The sequence below is a fragment of the Trematomus bernacchii genome, unplaced genomic scaffold, assembly GCF_902827165.1.
Source record: "Trematomus bernacchii unplaced genomic scaffold, fTreBer1.1, whole genome shotgun sequence".
In the NCBI taxonomy this organism is placed as follows: domain Eukaryota; kingdom Metazoa; phylum Chordata; class Actinopteri; order Perciformes; family Nototheniidae; genus Trematomus; species Trematomus bernacchii.
In genome coordinates, this window is record NW_022988043.1 from 360,234 (window position 1) to 383,925 (window position 23,692).

Consider the following 23,692-nt stretch of genomic DNA (forward strand, 5'->3'; position numbering starts at 1 on the left):
TAAATATAATGTATCAAGTTTTTAACAACAAACCTAACAGTGGTAATGGGATTGGGTTAAAGAACAGTATTTGTAATGTTTGATCACAACACAGAATCAGTGATGTGCCTCAATGCGTTCAGTGCCACTCATTCTTGTTACACTGTATGTGCATGTCTACATCTGTGTGCTCTGCTAGCTTTGCTGCATTGAATTGCACCGCTTTATTCAAGCATGCAACTGTTTTTGTCAGATTAATGAGACAGAAAATATTCTGTCACCCACAATACGAGGAGAAGGTGACCGAACGCATCTGGGCAGAACAAGATTGATGATCCCAGATCAAGTGTTCGGTTGCATCCATCTGAAGTGCAGCTTGTACTGGGCCCAGCCTGAACATGACAAGACTGTCTTGTGATATTTTTTACCCCAGCCATTCGACTTTTCCATGTTACCTGAAGACCACCATAGGTTCTCCGACAAGCTTGGGCAGGGAGTTGTGAATGGAGGGTTTTTCTGCTGGTTGAAATTATCAACCTCACCATTAGATCCCACTACCTTTTATACACTTTTCTTATACATGTCAGAAGTATGCTAAGGTAGTATCTTCTCCTCATGTCCTCATGACCTTGAGTATTCACACAAAACTTTGTTGAGTTCTCCCATAGTATGCACATTTGTGATCTAAATAATTACTGCTTGACTACCCATGACAGATCATACCATTCTGCCAGTAACTACACATCCCAGACTGAACTCTTTTGCAGGCCTGCAAATTATACCCGTCGATAAATAAATTGAGATGGCACAAGCTACAAAGTTCATCCATCCATCCATTTTGCCTGCTAGCACTATGAATTTCAAATATAAAGAAATGACTCTCGCTTTCAAACTGTTTTAAGCACTATAACCATCAACAACTACCATCTTCTTTTTCATTTAAAAGCTTGGCTTGTGCAATCCAATAAACTCACATTAGTTCATAAAGACAATGGGTGGAAGATTTGAACTGATTTCACACCACACAGTGCCTGGGGATGCCTTCTAGGATCGTTTACCCTCCTGCTGGGTTTAAACTACTCAACAATGTTCTTCATAACATGTTTTAATGCTTTGTCTTGCCGTGTCTGGATGACTATCCATTTCTGCAGTTCCCTTCAACACCAAGGCTCAACATGTTTCCAAAGTCCCTCAGTGGTAGGGACTCCCTTGTCTAATCCAAAATGTGTGATTTGAGTGTCTCTTTAACTGGCTTCTTCATCTCTGGTGGCCAGTTACTGTGTTTATGGATTTTACCAGCAAAGTCGGTAAACCCAGTTCTGGCACATATCTGTGATGAGTGCCACATTTTACCAATAAAAACGACACTGTTATGGCAGTACAATTTATTATTCTTACACTCTCTTCAAATGATTAACCTGCACTCTAAGGCCGATACAGAGTGTCCATGAAGCTCAGTACATTCTTCATCATAGCAGCTACTGTACATTGATCTACCCTAACCATCTTGGTAGCCGTTCAACACAAAAAAGTACCACTTTTTTTTCTATATTCAGAAAATCGACAAACTGTCACCAGTGGAAACGAACTATGATACACTGAAATGCAATAAAGAAAAGTTTTTCAATGAAACAGGTTGTAGAGTAATAACTGTGACAGAAGTACTTAACAGCCTTGATAAAGACTGTGACTGTGATTGGTCACTTTACATGTATATCTCCATTTGCCTCTTGTGTCTGGTTTTATAGTCTCAAACTGTGCTTTATCATTGGTTCTGTGAGTTCCAGCAGAGACACTTCGACAATGTGCAGGCTCTGCGTTAGCTGCTAGGCGGCCATTATATACCTCGTCAGCATCCACCTTTGCACATTTCAAATCTGGCAGAAGTCGTTTGTCAAGTGTTATATGTCCTCTTATTTAGTCTTTGTTTACTCAAGTCGTAAAGAAAAGCTTCAAAGCCTGCCGGAAGTTTTATTTTTGTCAACCGTCTAACCGAGCATCAAACTATACCGTGACAGCAATACAATTACAAAAAAACACTGTCTCACTGAATGTAAACACCAATTTTTGCTCTGTTAAGTTTGAATTTTTTTTATATTTAATTAGGGTAGGTCGACTCAAAGTTTTCACACCTAAGTTCGAGCTCACACTGCATCATCAGAGTCAGCAGTGATTATCAGGGTGCCACAGCCATGCACAATAAATATGTATCACTTTAAGGAGATAATTGGCTGTGAAAGCCTTGGAGACAGGGCATAACAAATGAACCATCATAATGGAATTACTTTCACAGCATTGTTTTATAACCTTTGCAGGCTACACATAAATTAAACACGTTGCAAATTAAGTGATATATTTATATTTAGAAGTGTTCTTAGTTGAAAGCAATAGCCAAAAGTCGAGAACATTTGCAGTAAGTAAAGAACTCTTTCCAAATGAGGAGCTCAAACTAATGTGATGTGAGCTGCAAATATGTGAAACACAGCTAATAGTATTATAGGCTGATTATTTTCATTGGGAATATATTGAAAACATGTTCTGTTCTACAAGAAAAACAACAATTACATATATTATTATTATACAATTTGAAGTGCTTTTAGTGTTACATCTCTTTTGCAGTGAAGTGTCTGCAAAGCACGAGCTAAGGGGGGCATTGGATTCAGCCTCTCTACTGTAGCTTAACTTAAGGGTTCACATTTTGTTGACTAAAATGCAGGCTTTGTATTTTGTAAACAAGTCTTAAAGCTGGCCCCGACCAAAGCAAACTCAAGGGACAATTTGTATTCCTTCTGCTCTGCCACAGGGATTTGTAGGCTTATAAGAGTGTGTGTAAACATGCTTAAAGTTATTAAGAAGAATGTAATTTTAGACCGGTAATCTCTCCAATTTACTTCTCTCCATTTTACTTGCTCTCTTCATCTTAACTACAAATAAGACATTGAAGTGAGATGTGTTTTAAGAAGGATACACTTAATTGCAAAGTAATTACAAGTATTTTTAGATGGTTGCAATTGAGTTCAATATACCCAAAGTGTATTTCACTTCAATTTTAGGCTGTAATTACTTCTGTGCAATACACATTGGAAATATTTGATATGAAGATAACAATTGTGTTTTCAGTGTTTCAATTCAGATATTAAAAGAAAATGACCTAAATTGATGTATGAATATAACAACCTGGCCCAATCAGTTGTGCTTAGACAATCTGTGATTCTGATTCTGATTATACGAGGTGTTCTGTCTTATTCACTTCCCATTGGTGGATCTTAAATCAGGAATCACAATCATTGCTACCTACAATATGAATTCAACAGGAATTCAACATCATATTCCAGAAAATGTAATCCTTGCCAAGTAGTTTGTTGACAGAGAAGTGACGAGGAGCCTCAATCACGCTATTCCAACTGTTGATTTCCTAAACTGAGAAATGTTAACTAAAATCCACCAAAAACGAAATCCTAGAACACTGCTTGCCTTGAAAACCTGCAGTGCATGTATTGCATTGACAGGGAAAAGGTAAATTAAAAAGAAGCAACTGTCAATCAGGCAATTTATTTTTGCTATGTGGACATGTTAATGTGCATAATTAAATAATCAGCTTATGCCAGCTGCAACACTTGGCAGCTCAGTGTGACAGCTTCAGCTCCTCTCTTGAACATCTTGAAAAAGATTCTGATTGGTTCTCCCTCTGTGCAATTATATCTACTGCAAGAATATCTGTGCCTTGGACGGCCCCCAAACAGATTAAATAGATTTTACACTGCTTTGTTCACAAAACGTTCTATTCTCTCAGGTTTTAGAAAATGTTATAAACATGTTTAAAGCTTAGTGGTGTATGTAAGTAGTGTTTAAACTCTGTAAAACATATTAAAGGTCCCCTATTATACGGTTTTTCATCAATATATTATAGGTCTCAGATATATGAAAAGCGTTCAGAATCTCTTACCGCAGAGGGGACACATATTTCTGTATAAAAGACATGGAAAAGTGGATTTTGCATAATAGGTGACCTTTAAGTATAGTTTGAGTATTTACAGAGAGAATCCATCATCTCATGACTCAGCTGTTTGCTACTGAAATAAACTCTGTCTATGAATCAAGAAATCCAGTCTGAGGTCTGATGTCTGTAAATAGTTTCCCATTGCTTTCAGTGCTCACCAGAGTAGTTGTCTTGATTAATAGGAATACTTAATTTGCCATTAAGGCTGATTCATTCTATTAATCTGTTGGTTCGAAGTCATTCAATAATGTCACTGAGAATCAATTATTTTCCATGGCAACGGGTATGAAGAAGACACTGATTGTTGGCGTTTAACAAATGTATACAGGACGAGCGCCAAATATAAAGAAGTGTTCAGCTCTGGCAGCTTTATCAATACAAATGTAAAACAGCCCTTAACAGTTTATAACTATCAATGTCTACATTTCCAAAGTCCGATATTGTATATTGTGCGCGGAAATAGTCCTTGGCAGTGGAAGCCATTGATTTTCTCACCGTGTCTGTATAGCATCTTCCCTTTCCTGCCAGCACAGCATGTAATATGAGACCACAAGTTTTCCTTTACCCACAGCCATCAATTTTGCTTAGCCCAGCTCCCTCGCCTGGATGGGGCCTGCCTGAGTACATGTCTCCTACCACACACAGCTCTGCATACCTTCACCCTGGGCACAAATCTTTCAGCCTAATATAAAACAGATCTGACTTAAGACCAGGCCAATCGAATAACGGCCAGACAAGTCAGCGTGACTTTAGAGCTCTAACTGTGTCACCGCCAGGGAGGCAGTAAGCATGGAACGAGTGCAGCAGAGAGGCCTCTGATCTTCAATTCCCTGAGAAAATGATCCACATCAAAATTACCTTTATGCTATCTGTTTTACAGCTTGAAGTCAGATGTGGTTTCTTACTCCAAAATCAAAGAGCCTATACTGCCTTTTATCTTAAAAACAAAAGAAAATCAATACATGAGGCCATACGTGAGGTCATTCTGGTCATGATTGTGTCTGAATGACATGCGTCTTAACTCCCTATGCCTGGATCAATCGCTCATATTGTTAAGCAGAAAGATTGGGGTGTAAGCGTTCACTTAGAGACGTGTCTTGTCCCTTTCAGCAGATATTTTCAGCCATCAGCAACTGTAATGAAAACAAATGGATTGGCTGTTTTCATAGAGAAAGAAAACCTGGGCTGCAGCCAAAGATTATAGGGGTAACTCTTCCAATAGAGGCAATGTAGGTGTTGGATTCTATTACTGACTGTTTCTAAGAAAATTACTGAGAGGTTGTATTTTCAAATATAATTCCTTTCACATCTCACACTGTGCCGTACACATCAAGGAAGTCTAACTTTGGCATGTATTACCATGAACACACCATTGATTACGATGCCAGAGAGGTAAGAGCTGGTATTGAGCAGAGTGAAAACCAGCTATTTGCAAGAAAATAGCTGTCAGTTAATTTCCCTGCTTAGCGCTAGATGAAATTGCTGTAGTAACTTTAGCAGAGTTAACATCTAGCTACAGATATCTTCTTACCTGTAGCCACTGTGACTGGTCGCTGTGTCCAGCCGTCCAAGCATTGACCTTGCCCTGTTTGTCCAACCGGGCCTTGCCAGGCTCCCAGGTGAACATGTCCATGTTGAGCGTCCTGAAGATGCTGGAGGCCGTGACTTGGTAGTCCTGGACATGACCTGACTTCAGACCAAGTGGTTCAGAGCAGCCTGGCAACAACAACACATTTGTTATAATCATCCTGACCGCATAAATTCCCTTACCTCCAAAAAAAAGGAGTATATTTTCATTACAGTTTCCACATAGAAAATGCAGCATGGTAAAACTATGCAGGAGGCATAGTGCAGTGGATTTTCAGATAATTTCATAATGAATGTGTGTGAAACGTTGAATCTCACCCACCTGTTAGCTCACAACCCAGCAGCTCCATGCGAAGGGTGCAGTGCCTCCTGCAGACTTGGGGGTAAATGCGCACGTACTGGGCTTCAATGGGAGGGGTGAAGGAGTTGGCTGATGGAGCGGTGTTATCGACATTTCCTCTGAAAATCTGTTGCAGGGGATGAAATAACAGCAGATGGGGGCGGGGAGGATGGTATAACAGATCAGTTTTGCTGTAATTTAGTCTCTCTGGCGCTGTCTCTAGTGTCTACTCCACACTCAACAAATTGCTGTCTTTCAAGGTCAATGAGCTGGAATTACATGAGAAAATAGACAATTTCCCGCACCATTTGAGCCCATAATTCATAAGAACAGTGGTGTGTTTTAAATTAGAGCTCCAATTATATCGCTATACCTTCTGGAGAGTTTTATCCAGATGACCTGACAGAAACTCTGTGATTTGAGTGACTGATGTACTGCATGTGTGAGGCGCAGAGAGAGGGCGAGAGAGAGAGAGAGAGAGAAAGCACAGGAGAGACAGAGCGGTGTGTTTTCATGCGATACAGGAAATAGGAGCTGTCACTGGGTGGCAGCAGGTCAATGCGAACAAAAACCCCCAACTTATTTTTGGTCAAGGATCAGGGCTTCTAACACACTCACAGGTCCTTCTGTGCAGGTATTTATCTCAGTCTGCTTATATTTTTAAAACATCCACCTCAACAAAAAAAAGACACTCAAGCATTCACATTGTTTCTTTCTGTACGCCATATTTGGACCGAATAAAAGCTATATAAGAAAAGCACAAGACTGAGATCCCAGGATATTCAAGTAGACTCTCTGTTCCGTGTAATACATTTGAAGGAAGTTTGGAAGTCGGGGTCATTCGGAGCTCCGCCAAATGGGAGACAGCCGTGGTTTGCTGTCAGGAATGATAGAACGCTGTGTGGCCTATTTGGTGGCTGTTTCATCCCCAAATAGTATAAAAATTCAATCTAGAAGTCATAAAAGTGGAGGGGGGTAAGGGACAGCAGGATGGGCCCGGTGTGTGCTAGCTAATTAAAAAGCCATCTCATCATGTCCTCCACCCTGCCCTTGACTGAGTGCACAGTCTCTTGTCGCTGTGTGTGAACGTGCGCGAGTGTGGGCATGTGTGTACCTTCGCCTGTGTATTGCACGGTGAGAGGCTAAAGAGAAAAAGTGGAGAGAAGACAATGGGTGTGTATGTGTTGTGTTTGTGGGTCCTCGCGTGTGTCTTACCATATCATCATTTTTGCCCTTGACTTTGTATGTTCTCCAGCTCTTCCCGTCATCACTGTAGGCTACTTTGTAAGACTTGACGTACTCTGCGCTTCCGATACGCTTTGCACCCTGGGTAATAAGGCCTGTGACCCTCATTCTCCTCTGCAGGTTTATCTGTGGAGTAAAAAGAAGACAAAATCGAGAAGTTATTGCTTCATTTCCAGACAGTTTGAACGAGTGAGTCTTTGTCTATGCGTGTGCACGAGCAGGTGTGCCCACGCAAGTCATGGGAATCAAGTCCCCCCCCTTTGTATCTTTTCTGTCAGGGCCATCCATCTTATTCAGAAAGTCTGTGATCGAATGGAACATTTAATCAATCCTCACGCTCTAGATTCAGTCTGTCAACCCTGTGCAGACTGTCAATACGGTGCCAATGACAAGCGGCTTGGAGAGCAAAGAGGAAAGGAAAGAGTAAGAAACAGCAAAGTGATGAATGTTTGTGTGCTCAGTGCACACAAAGCAGGATCATTATTATCTCAGGACAATAGATGTGTTAAACAACAGTTTAGGGTTCGCTTTGACATGTTTCTCACTTTGAGAGTCCATTCCAACAACACTGCCATTCCACATATTTTCCTATAATATATAAGGGTTAAAGTTATGGTATGTATTGTAATTAATGTTCAAATGTTTAAGGTCAAGGGGATTTTCGAACATGTCAAACCATGCCTGTTTGATTGATAGGAGTCTCAGCCTATCACACTCATGCAGTTGTTTGGCGCTTCCTGACCTCCATCCATTCTCACATGTCGTTGCCCAGAATTGAATAATCCACTTCCAGTTACAGGATGGGCCTGAGAGACCTACATTATAAGTGATGTGACTCATGCCTCATATATGTTTTTCTACAGTTTATGTAATGAACCTGTCATTGCTGGTTGACTATAAAGGGCCTGTAGTTTGGTAAAGCAATTTTAAAAAAAAGTCTAAAGAGGTGTTTTTGTTTTGTCTTGTGTCATAATAAAGAAGCTTGTGGTGGCAAAGAAGTGGTGCTGTGTTCAAGTCACACATTGTACTTACAGTCACTAACACACACACTGCAATTTATTTTTATAAACTCAATATTATTAATGATAATAAAGTAGGGCAGGATAACACATGCATCACAGCATGATAATACTGTAACACACTAGTTAGAGACAAATGAGATCAAGCAAATAAAGCAGTGATAGTAATTATTCATTAAACAGTTCGGCACTACATTCACAACAAGCTGCTTCATTTTCAGGAAAAAAGAGAGAGCCACTTTGGCTCATCACCCTCTGACAATATATATAAAACACTGTGTTTCATGGCCACAGCCCAAAAGTAAAGTAATAATACACTACTGAGTGAGTATTATCCAAAGGACCATTAACCTGAAATGGCCAAACCTGAGGAAAGAAATGTAGACTCAAAGAGAATTTGAATAACTAGCTTGAAGTGGAGCAGTACAGCTCAAGGTTAGATTTATTCTGTACTTTTTCCTACATATATATGAGCATATTTCTGCAAATACTTTCTGAAGTCATTTTAAGTTAAGAACATTAACTATTTTAAAGCTTATCCAAAATAAATTGCTGTCTCTTTTCACTGATACAGCGACCACATTCAGGTATTTCTATGGCTTGAGCTCAGTTTCAGGAATATTAGCATTATTTTGAAATAAGGCAATTTACAAGTGAGTCAATATATTTTAATATTATTATAATATTTATATTTAGAGTAAAATCTCAAGCACATAGTCTGAGCCCACGAGTTATAGTCTGTGTGTCCAAAAAAACCAACAACTGTGTCTCCTGAGCAGATTAAAGGTTAGAGTACTGGCTATTACATATCCAGCATAAGAAAAAGCTGTTTATGTTCACAAAGCATGTTTTTACTGTCAAAAACCAATGGAGAAATGCATAATAATTATTTTTCAGTGTTGATATCCTTTCTAATTTACATATGTAGAGACAAGCCTCAATTACGCAGATTCTTCGACATACTTAAGCGGATGTATTAAGTTAATTATACATAAGGACCCCTCTTAGAGACTCAGAGCTGCTACGACCCACTGTTTCTCATTCACAGCATTTCTTCGCTCCCCACCATTTTTCTCCATAGAGATAGATACTTCTTGCACTAATTAGAAGGCCTGTCACTAAAAGGCCACGGACGGGGTAATTGGGGTGATTCTTCACATTTTTAATGACCACTCAGAAACATACGTCCGTCACCTCAGCGCTAATAGTGATGCATTTATTTGTTTGAGTGAGGCATCGTTGGAAATTCATAACCTAAAATGCTTAAAATGGCATGGGACAACTTTTTAAATAAATAGCTGTAGAACAGATACACTTTTTGTGTTTAGATTGGATACAGATTGGCTTTTCACTTTGCAAATCTCCCAGAAAAATGAAGATCAGGACGCAGCATATTCTGAAACAAGGCAGGAAACTTTTGCTTCAACATTGTTAACAGCAGTGCTTTACAGCTCAATTCATTCAGTTCTTCCATTTCAAAATAAAAGCCAGACACATAGACATTGCATTATTATAGGAAAGCATTTCACTACTCAACAAATGACCCTAACATTCAACCAAATAATTCACTCCTCAGGTAATAAAACAATTCTACCAAAAGCAAAAGACCCTTGTTTATAAAGGGGGTACAGAAAGCAAAGAGGAGTGATACAATGCGTACCATTTACTAATCTAAATCAGTACATAACAAAAGCTGCCCTTTGTTGTTCCTTTATCATAGCGCTAAGACTGGGTTTTTTAGGTAAAAGAAATGTTTTTTATTCTTGTGGTAATTTCTTGCTTCTGATAGTAGCCAGGATGCAATCAGTAGGCAAGTTGCTGATGAAATATGAACAAGAAGATTGGTCTGCTTGTTACTATAAAAATCAACTAATACAAAATATGTAATAACCATCTCTGTTGTTGTTGGTAACTGAGGAAAATGATAAGTGTTTGGTTGTCTTTGCGACAGTGGCACCAACAAACTGCACACAAATTACACTGAGATGTTAAAGATTATGAGACAACACATTTAGTTCATGATATTTGAAGTCTTGTACCTAAATCTCAAACATTTTCCATATTTTTAAAATCAAATGCAATTAAACCCTATTTGGAATCACAGGTGCAAGATTAACTCATATTGAGATGACATTTCACTTATTGTATGCCCACTACTCAGTGGCCATGACACTTAATCCCTTCTCATTTTTCAAAGTCTAGATGTTTCACATGTCAGAGTTTTAAAAAACGAATTAATATGTGATTTTATTTGTATTCTGATATTACTTTTCATTTATACTTAATCTATGTATTTTAGTTTTATTATTTACTTTGTGTTTTTATGATTATATGCTGCTGGTTAATTAACTTTCTCTCTGTGTATTTCTGTGTGAAAACAGTTTGTAACTATGTTTTGAAAGGTGCTATAAATAAAGTGTATTATATCTTTACTGACAGTAAAGATAAACAGTATAATAGGAGACCTTTAAACACTTCAACATGGCCTGAACCATCAGCCCAGATCTGAGAGCTGCATTAGGATTAAGCTTATGAACCTAATTCATGACTCCTATTTATATAAGAATCACTGTTGGTATCATATTGACAGTAATCAGTCAAAAATGTTGTGCAATAATGCAGAATTACACTTTTTTAAATGCCGTTTATGTTTGAAAGTAAAGGCTTATTGTAAGTAATATTGACGGCAGTAGTGCTGTTATTATTATAGAATACATTTTCATAAATAGCATTGGTTGGTTTGTGGTTTGTAAAATGCTTTAATAATAATGTGGAACGATGGAATGAAAAGAGACAGACAGGTACAGAGTAAGACTCAAAGCAGGTTATTTATATACATCCAGCCATGATAAAAAATGCAGACCTACTCAGATCTGCATCTGAGCATTATGTCATTAACAGTTTAGCTTCCATTAAACGATGTGTGGACCCTCCAAGCCGTCACAAGTGATTTGGGTTGTTTCATTCTTCGAGCGCAGCTGGCTGGAGCTATATTTTGCTGATATTGGTCAAACCGGCAGCAAATTTCCCTTGAGTGTTCAAATGCAATTTTATGTGTGAGCTAGTCGTGGCAAGGATGTGAAAAAATATTCTGACAATACATAGATGTGTGTAGTAGCTCATTTCACAAGCACACAAAACCAAACATTAACACAAACAAACATGTACGCCGAATGCATGCTCCGTCGGTTCTTCTATGATGTATTATTCAAAGAATGATTCTCTGTGTTTGGGTTGAGAGAGCAAACACTGACTGACAACCAAAGAAGCATACGGCACCAAAGAAAACCTCACAAATAGCCAGAATAATCTGATCCGCGTTTTGATAGGGTTGTCATCTGTCAGTATAACATATTTCACATGACATTCAAACGCAGTCATCGCTCTGCACTACAAAAGCACCCTGCTTACTCCTTAGCATAATCCCAAAACACTGCCAGGACTGTACACCTCTGTCTGTACTCACGTCCCAATTATCCGGGCCCTCTGTAGAAACACACAATGCCTATAGCATCCTGCGTAATATCCCACGTGGCTTCATTAAAGTCAAACAAACTGCCTGAATGTTTTATGTCCCACTCTCCTCAGCCTCTCCAAGTGCACGGCTCCTTTTCTCTTACTCGTGTTGCCTGTATCTTCACAAACTCTCTTTTTTTTTTTTTTTTACAAAGCAATTCCTCCCAATGTTACTTTTCTCTTGTTGTAAGGTACAACTTCACTTTCTTCATCACACTGTCACGGTGTATTTTGGTTTTCTATTACATTGGGTCACGGTTCACTGTCCGTGGATCATGTATCTGATAACAGCCCACTTCAAAGGTTGCTGTCAGCATTTCTGTCACAACAGTAGTGACTCAAAGAGTAACGTAACAAGTCAGAAACAAAACACGTTTTTATTAAAGTTAATTAATCAACAAGCTAAGTGATTGATTATTTAACAATTTGTCAATATTTTTATGTGGAATATTTTTCATCTGTTGTATTAGTGCGTCTTCGGCACTAGACCGAGACTTCAGAGTTGGAGGTAGATTTATTTATCTTAACAATACCATCTGACATTTGCTCTACTGAATATGCAACAGCCGTTTCAGTGCGGGACCATGACGTATGACTATATGCTCAAAATAAATCCAGACAATCAGTTATACATAGGTTATTAACTGGAGCCAGATCATTATAGGCGAAGGAGCTGCAACAGCTTCCATACCATCATTTAATCATTGCTTAATGCTATGAGACCTACAACATATCCTTATTCCTAGGGATACAATTATATGAGGAAGGTCTTTTTTAGGATTAAAAGAGGCCCATAAAAAGTAAAGCAATAGGTTCTGGGTTTTCAGAACGACCATACAATCTACAGTATTTGTGTGATGGTACAGCATGAAGGTTATCTTCTCATAGCCTGAGTAGGAGCAGACTTCGCTGTGTCAACGTTCACTGCTTTTCTTTTCATTTCACAATACTTAGGTTTTTGATCAGAGGTATTCAAAAATGTCAAAATGAGAGACTGCATTTTCAAGCTTAGTTACATTTTGGGGGGATAATATAACTGTAAAAAATACTGTTGAGTGTTAAGCTAAATGATACATCAAATCTTCATCTTGACAGCAGAGTGATTTCCATAAGACGAAGCAAAGAGAAAGCATCAGTGCATTAAGTCATCAAAATATTAAAGTGCCATTGTAGCCTCAGCTTTGAGAATGACACAACTAAACGTTAAAGGTCACCTATTATGCAAAATCCACTTGTTCATGTCTTTTATACATAAACATGTGTCCCCTCTGTGTAAAGAGATTCTGAAAGTTTCAGGAAAAAAGATTTGCTCACTTTTTGTCCTGATCCATTTATAAAAACCTGTCTGAAAATGAGCTGATCAGATTTTGCATAATGACTTTTTTGGCTTGTGTAACCATTAGCCAATAACCAACCAAGGTAACCCCCCCCACCTTATCACCTGAATCTCCTCCTAGAGCACCATTGTGTTATTTTTAACCAAATATCTCTCAGAGGGGCGTGGGGAGTGGCTCCTTATTTTCATCTAAAGTAACAGACACTTTTGAAACAGGGCTGAAACAGAGGGGATTATGGCATGATACAATGCATGATCTGTTTGGTATTTCGAGCCAAACACTTCAGAGACATGTTTTGTATATAACTGAGAACTATAATATATTATGAAAAAGAGTATAATAGTGGACCTTTAAAACAGAGATGGCACAGTGGATTAGATGGAATAGATTGATAGATGTGTGTGACATCACTTAATGGTTCAGAAATAAACGTTACGGTCACATTATTATATTTCATTAAACCATCAACTACAAACAATAACGTTATTTGGAAGTAAACTTCAATCCAACAATTTAAAGCCACCACAAACAAGACAATAACGTGTGTATATCATTCAGACTGTGTGTTCTGCATGTGTTCTGTGACTGCACTTTACCTGGATCCATGGCCATCTGTCATTTTCGGCAGCCGTCCAGGCATTCACCAGTCCTTTCTTGTTGAGGCGAGAAAAGTACGGGTACCACTTCTGCAAGCCGAAGAGAGCGCGGTGGGTGGAAGAGGCTGTTATCTGTTGGTTGGAGATTATACCGCCCTCCATACCGAGAGGTCCAGAGCATCCTGAGTGAAGAGAGAAAGAGAGAGAGAGAAAGAGATGAGCCTTCATGTCATTTCAGCACTCAGAAATATGTGCAACCCAGTCTGTGCGATGCTTATAGATTTCTTAAAATACCACAATGACCATATTTTGTAATGTCAATGACTTTGAACTCCAATACAGTTTTAAATTAATCTCCCCAATGTCAGAGTTGATAGCTGTCTAACTCAGTCTCCTCCACTTGTAAAGTATCAGGTATGGTCATTAAAACAGAAACTTTTCCTCCACTCTCCTGTTGTATCTTTGTGAAGACTTCTCACTAAGTCCTTGTCTTTGAGGTCGTCATTGATTTGTCCAGCATGACTCCTGTCTCTCTTATTATTAAGAGACACTCTCGTCACCTCAGTCAACAAGATGACTGTGTCCTTATGCTGTCCACACCTGAGGGACAGGTGGCTCCTTCATCTCTTCCATTAGTAACAGAGCCCTTAGGCTTTCACCCAAGCAGCTGGGACTGGATAGCATCAACCCCAAAGTCATCATTATTTGTTAGAGCTTTAAACATCTTACAGGCAGCAGTATCAAGGTATGACAGCACTATCATTAGACAGAAACACTAGCCTTACGTCTTCAAGATTTTTTTTTACCTCTCAATCCTTATCACATTAAGATAATTTGAGACATACAAATGCTGAAAGGGGTTCTGGGAATGTAAATCGAATAGACTGTTAATTTTGCTTTTTTTATATTTCAACAATTGCAAAAAATTCAAAAACAAGGTTTGCACTGTACCCTTAATAATATTTTCTTATTGTTAATTTACACATAAACCATCTGCCATTTCTATGAAAACTGTCCTTAGGTTGGATTGCATGAGGAGGGTGAAAAACATGCACATTCTTTAGTTTGCTTTTATTCATCAGATAATTGAAGACTCAGGTGTGCAAGGGAAATATCTTCAACGGTTCAACTGGGGTTGAATTGATGTTTCAAACGGCTGTGCTGTATAACCATCAAAAATAAATCAGATGTGACTGGAGAATCTTTCAGACCGCACAGTTTCAGTGTTGTGTAACTCAGATTGTGAATTAGATGTTTCTCTTCATCGGTTATAATTCAACACTTAAGGTGTAATATGCAACATGAACACTTTAAAGTGTCTCAGAAATTGCTTTTCGATGTTGTGCAATTTCAAGATAAACCAAACAGCTGAGACGTGACACAAAGTTGGTTGGAATTTTGGATGCAAACCCCCGCATCATTACATTTCTTCTTGCCCATAGTGCCTCACAAAAATAAGCAGCATCACAGCTGAATTTACCTTAACAGTTTGTGTGTAGGTTGTGACAGATGCTAAAGTTTTAATTTGTCCCTAACTCAAGCAAATAGTAGACATAAATGCAAGGATTTATAGCCCCGCATTGCATGATTGTAAATATGATTCCTAATATGTATCATTTGCAATCATATTAATACTGTGTTATGCAAAATAAGACATGTGCCAGTGAAGATTAGCTAACACCAGCTAAAAACTTGAACAGGTCTAAAGAACATTAATAGGAGTTACTGCTCATCGTATGGCAGTGTGTCCTTCACAGAGCAATTATCTGAAATTGCAGTAAGGGATATTTTGTTCTCCATTACAGTTGAAAGTCATGAGGTTGAGTATAAACCTGAAGTGTGTAGCAAAATGGAATATATTTCCCAGTGCTTCTCTTATAATGTGACAGCAAATGGATGGGACGGTTGGAGGTACTAGTGTGTTTTTATTTCAGGCTGTTATGGCTCTTAACATTTTCTAAATGGAATGAGGGTTAGGTATTACAGAGAGAACAATATTATTATTGATGCCCAAATTGCACATTGAATTGAACAGGACAATCACATTCAGTTTATGATGACAAAATGTGGCATGTATTTTACTCTGGTCTTGGTTTTTATTTCTAATGACAACAGGGATAAAATAATCGAGTAACAAAACAGAGGACATCAATATTTGATTGCACTGAAAAGTGGTACAAATGTAATCCACTCATTCATTTTTGTTAGCATAGGCTCTGGTCTCAGATGATAATTGCTGTGTTCAAGAGGCTAGAAAACCACAAGTGTTGGGAATGCTGAGGCAACTTGGAAGCGTTCCAAAAGAATGAGGACACATCAAGCACAAAGTTCAGCCAGAGGCACTGCTCGCTCATGCCAGCTGAACTGTAAGTGTCCGTGTAAAGCAGCCTTCAGGGAAAGCCTGGAGCAGCAGTCACACGGAGGCTGTGATGCCTTCACAATTTAAACAAATCACCTAAGCATTTCAAACCCAGGGCTTACACATAGACAGATGAGACACACACACACACACACCAGCAGACAATTTAAGTGGCAGGCTTGAAAGAAGACCTTCAGCACAGAAGAAAGCCAAGAGTCAGAGAAGAATGGAACAATGAAAACAACCTTAGCACAATGTATCCAGCTGCTAAAACAGTGGGGCTCTAGGCAACAGAGAGGCAGGGAGACAGTGAGTAATGTCTGAGGATGGTCCGGGGGGATCGAATGGAGGCTGGGAGAGAGCAACGACTATATCTGTGTGTGTTTGCACTGACAGAGATGTGTTTATATATTCCACTATGGTAGATCCCTCTTGCTTTGCTAGTTCTTCCTCGTGTGTGACTCATCGCTTCCAAACCAATGAGGGGATGGTGTAGGTGGATGCGGTAACATACTGCTGAAGCTTTACATTTTCCATTATATTTTAGATAGACTACACTCATTCCTTCTAACAAGTCAGAAAAAGAACAAGCAGCCATGACTTTCCAAAATGACCATTGTGTTCGATATACAGTATAATATCAGTTGCATTTTAACATGTTATGTCTAATCCTAGTCATTCAGACACCATAAGAATATGTCTTTACTGGTGTTTTTTCTCTTTTTAACAGGGAGTAAAAAGAAGATCCATCTTTCAGGAAGCTATCTTAAAAATTCAAAGTAAAATGTATAGTATAAAGAGAAAACGATGGACAAACCGATTTCTCCTGAAAAATGTATATAAATCCTTTAAATAGTCTTTGAGATATTTCAGTCTGGACCAGTGGTCGCGTTAACCGAATATTTCCAGTCTATGACGGATTTTTTTTAACAATGACGGAAAAATCTGAAAGCAGTATTGAGCAGCATTTTGAAAGATTAGAACAACAAACCCAGAACAGCGCCAAAGTTTCCCTGCAGCGAGGCTCCGGTGTTTTGCCGTGTTATGCATGCCCGTCAAAAAGGAAATGATATCGTTTGCCGTACAATCATTGAAATGTCTGAGTTTTTGCTTTACGCTGTGCGCGCTCCCGCGAGGTGCAGTCAGTGGGCAATGGGCATGCATAACACGGCGCTACAGTTCACGAGCCCGAGCCCGCGCCCCCCCCCCCCCCCCCCCCAGTTGTACAGACCGACGGGTTAATAATGGATTTTGACGGAAATGTTAAGATCCTGTTCGTCAAAATGACGGGCAGCGAAAAAGTCAAGCGCAACATCTGGTCTGGACTAAAGTGATGTACCAACCGACAGACCAAAAGCTATGTCGTTAGCACGCCTTTAATGGATTCCAGGCTAAGGAGTGTTAATTGAGTTGTAGGTTGAATCGTCACACCGAATGTGAATAATGTAGAGGGTGCAAATAAATACAAACAGCAATACAACATTTTTAGTTGAACCTGACTTTCAATTTGTAAGGGACCCTGTGGATTCACACACGCTAATCTGGCACATTCACCTGATGCCATATCACCCTGATGCAACTGTTGAGTGTAAAACATAATCAAATGTTCCTTATTACGACATGACGTTGGTACCGAGGTGCAATGTTGCGTCATCACAGTACCATATTTGTCGAGACCTAGTACCCGTTGAAGGGTATTCTATATGCAAGATGTGTTAAGACACTGTTGCAGAGTCCCAGCCCATCTCACCTTGTGGCCATGAAGGGCCACTCTTAACGAGCCGCCTGCCAGCCGTCCGTCAGAGGCAGCGGGCCCCGGGGCCTTGGCCTGCTGGCCCCTGAGCATACATCAGCCCTATGACAGCACACATCACTAACACCAGCACTACGCTGATGTGACAGCTGAATCCATCTCCCACCAAGCCCTACCTACAGCCTAAACAAATTAGAGCCCCACTGAATTTAATGCCAGCACACCAATACTAATGAGCATGCGGCGGAAAGAATGGATGAGAAAGAATAATAAACACAGAAAACTGAAATCAGTAATGGATGTTCCACAGGTGACAATTGAGACTGGATTAATTGCTTCTATATGTATTATACAGTATGGGTCTGTCATTATGTGAAGTTATAGTGGAAAATATACTTGTCACTACTCTCTGGTGAACTAGAATGGTGAGACTGTATCCATATATATCTTATTTGGTGTGTATGTACTTAATATAAGTATTTGGTCTCTACCTACTAACACAAATATGGTATAACTGCTGTGTAGTACAATGGATTATTAATGAAGTCTGCATTAGGGGTGTACATTATATCATAATGAATAGTATGAGATATATATTTGTTTCTTTGTTTTCTTGACCATAATAAAACAAGGGGTTCCCTTAAAATAAACCACATTGTTATCGTATGTTTCATATGAATGAACAAATACATAATCAAAAAACAAACAAATCACTGTACTATGTCTGCTACACTTGATAGTTTTAGTAATGCAATACGTTCTCTAGCATATGAGTTTTCCGGGTCAGAATCAGTGACACATTGTGCAGAAAGATTTGTCACTGTAAATAGAGCTTAAAGTAACGCTGATACATCTCAGATTTCAACAAAAGGTGGCGATGAAAACAGATCATTTGCAGTAAACCACCAAAGCTTCAAGCTCTGGGGTCTATTTGTTACAGGGCTATTGGGTTTTATTTGTGTTCCAGGGTGTTAGTAAGTTAGAGAAAAACTTGGAAGAACTTATATCGATTTAGATTCAACTCTGAGCAGATGGTTTAATAATTATCTTGGCCCTAGGATTCTTTTGGAAACCAGGGGTCCTCACATTTCCTCAGAATTGGATATTTTACTGACCATTCAACCCATAATAATGTCTGGTCTCGAATCAACAGTAACAATCCTCAATTTGCTTTAACAGAAATGCTGAGGCAGCATGGGCCAATCGTTATCTCACTGTATTTTATGTCTTCTAATATATTCCACTGGCATTTATGTTGGCCAGGTACAGACATGATTTTATTATTCACTACTAACTTTCCATTGGACCACGGGAATCAATATTGAATGCACTGAAATTGGATATTACCAAACAGACATGCAATGGCCAAAATGTCACAGCTGCCTATACATAATATTACGACGCTCTCTTCTGGTATGGCCAAAAAACGTAAACCTGCTCAATCTGCAACAGCAACAGTTCTTGCCCACACATAACGTGGGATGAAGAAATAAGTCAGAGGAGATGTCGAGGCCGTGCATAGGAGTATATTTCAGCCATTTGACCATTTGTATGCATGTTATATTCATCGGGGACCCCACTGACTGTACTTCTTCGGATTAGACTGCTACATCATTATCAAATAATGTTTGATAAAGCATATATGTTGATTTTCATATGTATACATACATTTAGAGACATATCACAAACCCCTTCATGTTCATGGTTATACAATTTAATTTCAAGCTAAAAAGTATTAGGACTGAGGTTTGTTAAGTTATATTTAAGTCCACTGGATATCCAATTAAGAAATAAACAAAACGTGACTATAGTGCTGGCTTTTAGCTTTAAGAGTGTTTAGTGAATTCACATCTATTTTCATCCTTTGGGAATTTGGACAAAAACAGGCTATTGTTCTACATTCCTACATGGGTTACTTGTTATTGTTGTAAACACCACCTAATTAAAGCAGAGAGTATTCACTTTCACCTCATGGAAATTGTTTTATTTCAAATCTAATATGTTGAAGTCAGACCTAAAACTAAATATTCTAATACTTTTGCATTTAAACTATGGCTTGCCGAGTTAATGTTTCCATAATATGCTTTACAAATAATTAATCCATATGGGAACAATGAAAATGAGCAACATTTAACAAACGATGGAGCCAAGCATATGTTCAAACCCTAATACTTGATCTTTCTCCTCAAGTGTGTCACTCACTCACTAACCAAACTCTATCAATCAGGCTGCAAAACAAGATTTAGCAACTTCCAAGTCTGCATCTCTTTCCGATGCAGACTTGTTCCTGAAACTCCTGAGTCAGTTACCGAACGGCTGTGCTACACCTCAGATAGAAGATCTGATGAATTCATTTGTGAGTAGCAGTGCAGGGATGGCTAAGGGCTCTGAGTCCACTGATACATTAATCCTAATATGTTCCCAGAGTGAGCGAGAAAATCCCTGCAATAGCATAATAAACACATGAGGCCACTCTAAGCTCTCAGGCGTCTTGCAAAAGAAGTGATAAGGAGCTCTCTTTCGTTCTACACAGCCACTGGGCATACAGAATGAAATGAGGGCTTGCAAGAACAAAGTGGCCGTGACTTCTCAGTATTCAAATGTTCAACTTTTTTCTTTATTTGTTTTGTTATTATTACGCTTTAAGGTTTATTGTTTTTCTCTGAACATGCAGAAATGCATTTTTGTTTTAGTTTAGTATTTTCTAATTAACCAGCGGAAAAAAGTATGCCCTTATTTCAGAAAACATTAACATTTTGTGGAATGTGAAGACTTATGATTTTCAAATTAAAAACACAATAATAATTACCATCCTGCGCTAGTTGAAAATATACAGGGAGAATTTCAGTTTATGTGTTCAAGCCTTTGAATCCATCTCTCTAGTAAAAGAGGATCGAATCATACCCCATGTGTATTTTCAGATATAATGAGGCGAGAATTATTGAAACATTCCAGATGTTTCCCTACACTCCCTACTTTCCCTTTTTTCTTTACAACAAAAACCCCCAAAAACCCTGAACTTACAAAAGCTGTATGACAGACTTATGTATAACGTCTGTTACAGTTGTGAATGAGATCAATTGTTGGCTATAAGTAAACCAATAAAGCAAAATAATGTCCTTTACACTTAATAAACTTGTACAAGCTCTAAAAAGTTTTAATCAAAAGTCAGCAAAAACCTGTTTAGATGTTCTTCATGTTCAATTAACGGCAAGCTGTCTGGTTTCTGTGTGCTGTTTTCAAAAGAAGAGTTCAAAGACAAACATTAAAAAAAGAAACACAAGCACTTACTGTATTGACAGTTCCTGCCCATGTACTCCCCTGGGCAGTCGCAGGAATAGTTGGCAACCCGATCTGTGCAAATTCCCCCATTCTTGCATGGTTCCCTTTCGCATTCGTTAATATCTGTAAGAAAAAAAAAAAGGGTGCATTAATTTATTTGAAGGAGACACATAGGCAATTAAAAAGACCTCATCCTCATTAGAATGCAATGGTTGGGAGCATATATTGAATTTTCGCCATGTGTTACTTGATTCTGTCTGCCCGTAGAAGCTCTTACAAAGACTAATAAATCAAAGAAATCCCCAGGAGACCATTAATGCAAGAACAGAGAAGTTTTGAAAATGTTAAGAACAACTAACCTGGTGTACTTTCTCTGTAGTGTAAATACAGTAAGTATTGTTTTTCACAGTGTATCATTTTTGCTAAATTCTACAAAGCTACTATACTTGCACTCCTTACACGCATGTTACAATAGGCTTGGTAAATATCCTCCATTTCTTCATTAAAGTATCAGAGACACAAAGAACAAGAGATCAGACTGTCAACATGGTAAATTGTCGCAGAATCATCATCCATTGTGCAGCGATCTTTGCTCTGTAATTGCTCTTCTCTGATTGTTTCATCTAACCAATTACAGGCGGCGAGAGACCCACAACCCCACCCATCTCAACCATTTGCACTCTGTTCTATTAAATTAAGGGAAATGGGATTACAGGGATAGTTAACGGGAGAGGGAGGTAGAGAGTTACACTTAACAGTTTTGATCACATTTCTAATTATTTCCAAACTTGCCTATGGCTTCTATAAGACTTTTAATCCTCTAAATATAACCCGGCTGTGACTCATTGGTCCATTTTGGCTTTATGAATATGTAACTACTGTAGGCTTGAGATTTGGAAAGATAAATAAGACAAACTATGATTGAAATAGCTCTCTCACAGTGATTTATTTTTCTGAAATGTTATCTATAATATCTTGAATGGTTACTTGGACACAATTTTAATAATTCAAAAATATATAATTTGTTAAGTGAATGAAAACATTCATGGTGTTCACACATAATGGTCTCGGAGGTCATGTGACTGGAAGTAGTAGTATCTTTAATCTGCAGCAGAACATTTAAATAGATTGAGTGAAAATGTAGAAAGGGAGGGAGGCAGAGAAAGGAATGAGACATGGTTTGTAATTCAACCAAAAATCCATGGGGGACTTTCACCCTGTATTTGGGTGAAAAGATTAAATTGAGCTGTAACAGAAGTTGTGCAAGATGAATTTCAAAAACACATCTATTGTTTTTATTTGTCTGGAAGGCATAGGGTAATATTCTGCTTATTTGTCTGTCTGGACGTGTATAATTGTCTCTATATATATATTCTAGGTATAATCTTGAATCCCATTTTACAGTGCGTTTTCATTTTAGAGTAGACTGCCGGTACACCCAAGATATTGGCAGCAGTTACAGACGTTTTTAACCATTCATACAGTAAGTCTGCAGTTAAATCCCCAGCCCCTGCAGTCAACATTATGTAATGTAATACTGCTATTTGTTAAAGGTAGGGTAGGTAAGTTTGAGAAACCGGCTCGAGATCGCTAGAATTTGAAAATACACAACTGGAGAAAATCTGCCACTTCCTTACAGAGCCCCTCCTCCAACACACACGAACGCGCACATGACCAATGAGGGCACGAGATAAGTTTGTGCACAGATGGAAGGCTGACAGGCAGGTAGGCCATCCAGTTATTTTAGCCGGGCTGGCTAAAATGATTGGTCGTACTTTTTACAGTATTACGGCTTCCACAGATGAAATATTTGCATGGATTTTTTGTCAAAGCACTTACTGTAAGATATTCATTGCTATCGGGATGTTAAGAGCATTCCATGGAATATAACAAAAAGTGTATCTCGAGCCGGTTTCTCAAACGTACCTACCCTACCTTTAAGGCATTTGAATGGAACATTGTAGGTGATAGTCAAAGGAACTGCTCCTGAAAATGTAGCAAAAAACCCAAATCCTTGACTTTGACGGAAGTTAACGTGTGTATTTCAGCACTTATACAGAAAATAACAATAGAGTTGATTTGGCAGTAATAGCACTTCTTTCAAAAGACATGACTGCTTAGACACAAAACTATGCTGGACACAAAGTAGGTAATTCAAACTGCAGGGGCCACTCATCTTTAATTATACATAATGGAAAGAGGAAATTATACCAGAGAGAAGTGACACATATTCAACCACTAAATGTGCCTGTCAAGCTGTGAAGATGAGAGGCACATTTTTACGACAGGTTCATTTTTGCCTTTGTTTTATTTAAAATATGGTTAGTGATCGTCTATTCATCCGTTTGTGTATGTCTACGTGTAGCTGTTTTTAATTATCTGTTTCCCAATAAATGTTCTTAGCCATTTCATAAAGGCATTAAGATACTAATGCAAATGTGTTGTACGGGCTCCATGTCCCTAAAATTGCCTAATAGTTGGATATACATTGCTTACAGCATGCTGCGATCAATTAAATTGTTTCCATTGCATTTAAATCAAGAAGACTCAACCTATATGAAAGACTGGAGTGATACAAATCAATAACATGGAATGGGGCTTAAAACTGAAGCTCATAGAGAAGAAAAGAATATGGAAAAATACTCCATATACTGTAGGTTATACCCTAACAGGATAATA

General features: G+C 38.5%; 1 protein-coding gene across 2 annotated transcripts in view; it reads right to left on the bottom strand.

The window, feature by feature from the left end:
* The window catches only part of LOC117472972 (EGF-like repeat and discoidin I-like domain-containing protein 3), a 97,929-nt gene that overhangs the window by 22,931 nt on the left and 51,306 nt on the right, over positions 1-23,692 (bottom strand). For both annotated transcript variants that reach the window (XM_034118439.1, XM_034118438.1), the window contains exons 4-8: positions 21,023-21,136; positions 13,620-13,801; positions 7,122-7,277; positions 5,889-6,033; positions 5,511-5,695 (exon numbers count right to left, since the gene is read on the bottom strand). In XM_034118439.1, coding sequence (XP_033974330.1) covers positions 5,511-5,695; positions 5,889-6,033; positions 7,122-7,277; positions 13,620-13,801; positions 21,023-21,136 — 782 coding nt within the window. The remainder of the gene's footprint in view (positions 1-5,510; positions 5,696-5,888; positions 6,034-7,121; positions 7,278-13,619; positions 13,802-21,022; positions 21,137-23,692) is intronic.